Source organism: Polistes fuscatus, unplaced genomic scaffold, assembly GCF_010416935.1.
Source record: "Polistes fuscatus isolate 324 unplaced genomic scaffold, CU_Pfus_HIC Scaffold177, whole genome shotgun sequence".
Lineage (NCBI taxonomy): Eukaryota > Metazoa > Arthropoda > Insecta > Hymenoptera > Vespidae > Polistes > Polistes fuscatus.
Genome location: NW_025113083.1, coordinates 1 through 1644, shown reverse-complemented (window position 1 = coordinate 1644; position 1644 = coordinate 1). Strand labels below are relative to the sequence as shown.

Here is a 1644-nt window from a genome sequence, read left to right as displayed (position 1 = left end):
TTGGGAAATTTTTATCATTTTTATGTTTCTAATGGTAAGTGCTATCGTTGGTTTAATTCTTTTACAATAACTATTTTTTATTTTGTTTTCTTCACTAAACTCTATAATTTATTTTTCCCTTAGAATACATAATGGAAAAATATTGGAAATTGACTGAGGAGTTCTATCCGATCTTCAAGTTATGGTCCTTTTTCTTTTCTTGTGTATTTTTAGTTCATCCTGAAGATATTAAAGTTAGTGTCTATAAAGGACGAAGCATGATACATTTTTGTTTTTCTCTCCCTGTATCTTTCTCCTTCTTTCTTTTTCTCTTTTTTTTTAAAAGTTATTGTATTCTTAATAAAAACGGAATAAATACTTTGACTGTAGGTAATAATGTCATCTAAAGAATATAGAGATAAAAGTGTGCCATACAACTGCATAGAGGATTGGCTTTTCACTGGATTGCTAACTAGTAGAGGTAATATTATAATCGAAAGAAACTATACTTACTTCAATGTTCACTAATATATAAATTAAAATTTTACACGACAGGTAATAAATGGGAGAAGAGACGAAAGCTATTGACTCCTGCTTTCCATTTTAATATCCTTGAAGATTATGTATTTACTTTTAACAAGGAGGCACAATTTCTCGTAAACTCCATGAAAGTGGATGTAAATGAAGGCTTTATAATTAAAGATTTATTTCAACTAATTCCGAAACATACTTTAAACACGATTTGTGGTTAGTCGAGTAACATTTCTTTACTTATAATTTATTACCAATAAAATTGATCACCAATAACTCATATGTAGAAACGACTCTGGGTACCTCTTTAAGTGGGAAAGGTGAATTGGAAACAAAATACCGTAATGCCATTAGTACTTTTGGTAAAATCGTGACGTATAGGTAATTAATTAGTCTTTTGCTAAAAACCAAGAACAGTCCTCTAATCAAAGATATGTAGTTATGGAAAGAATAATTGTTTATTAGATTAACAAAACCTTGGTACCACATTGCTACTGTATTTGCATTCTCGTCGTTTGGTCGACTACAAAGGAAACTCTTGAAAACATTGCATAATTTTTCAAAAGATGTACGTTTAATGATTTTACTGTATATTTTTCGAAATTGTATAGAATTTTAAAGAAGTTATTCCGACTTTAGATAATTGCGGAAAGGAAACGATATCATGAACAAACAAATTACAAATATTTACAAAACTACGGAACAATGGATACGAATGACGTTATTTATAAAGGACTCGAAGAAAAAAATGGAGGTATTGTTTAGACATTTTAAACAGAGTGTAATCTTAATATAAGTAGAAAAAATTTTATTCGTTTTTTTTTATTGCAGATCTAGTTTATAATAAAAGACTGTGTATGCTAGATCTACTTATATCTGCGTCTATTAACTCTAATGAGATTGATGGTGAAGGAATCCGAGAAGAAGTTGATACTTTTATTTTTGAGGTAGATTCTTTTATATAGGTAGTATTTTATATAGGGTAATAAGAAGAGTAGAAAAAGTATTTTAAGACAAATATTTTCGTAGGGTCATGACACAACGGCAGTGGCATTGTGTTTTGCCTTGAGCCTTTTAGCAAAACACAAAGATGTTCAGGTAATATTTTTAATCTCAAAAATCAATTAAATATCG

The 1644-nt window shown here is 29.0% G+C and overlaps 1 protein-coding gene across 1 annotated transcript; it reads left to right on the top strand.

The window, feature by feature from the left end:
- Window positions 1-375: 375 nt before the first annotated feature.
- On the top strand, window positions 376-1608 carry LOC122515398 (cytochrome P450 4c3-like; the record flags this gene model as incomplete). Its single annotated transcript, XM_043632718.1, is given in 7 exon segments — window positions 376-460; window positions 535-726; window positions 798-891; window positions 976-1078; window positions 1150-1264; window positions 1342-1457; window positions 1540-1608. Coding segments are annotated over 7 exon segments (774 nt in total), but the record flags the coding sequence as incomplete, so codon positions are not given.
- Window positions 1609-1644: the final 36 nt, after the last annotated feature.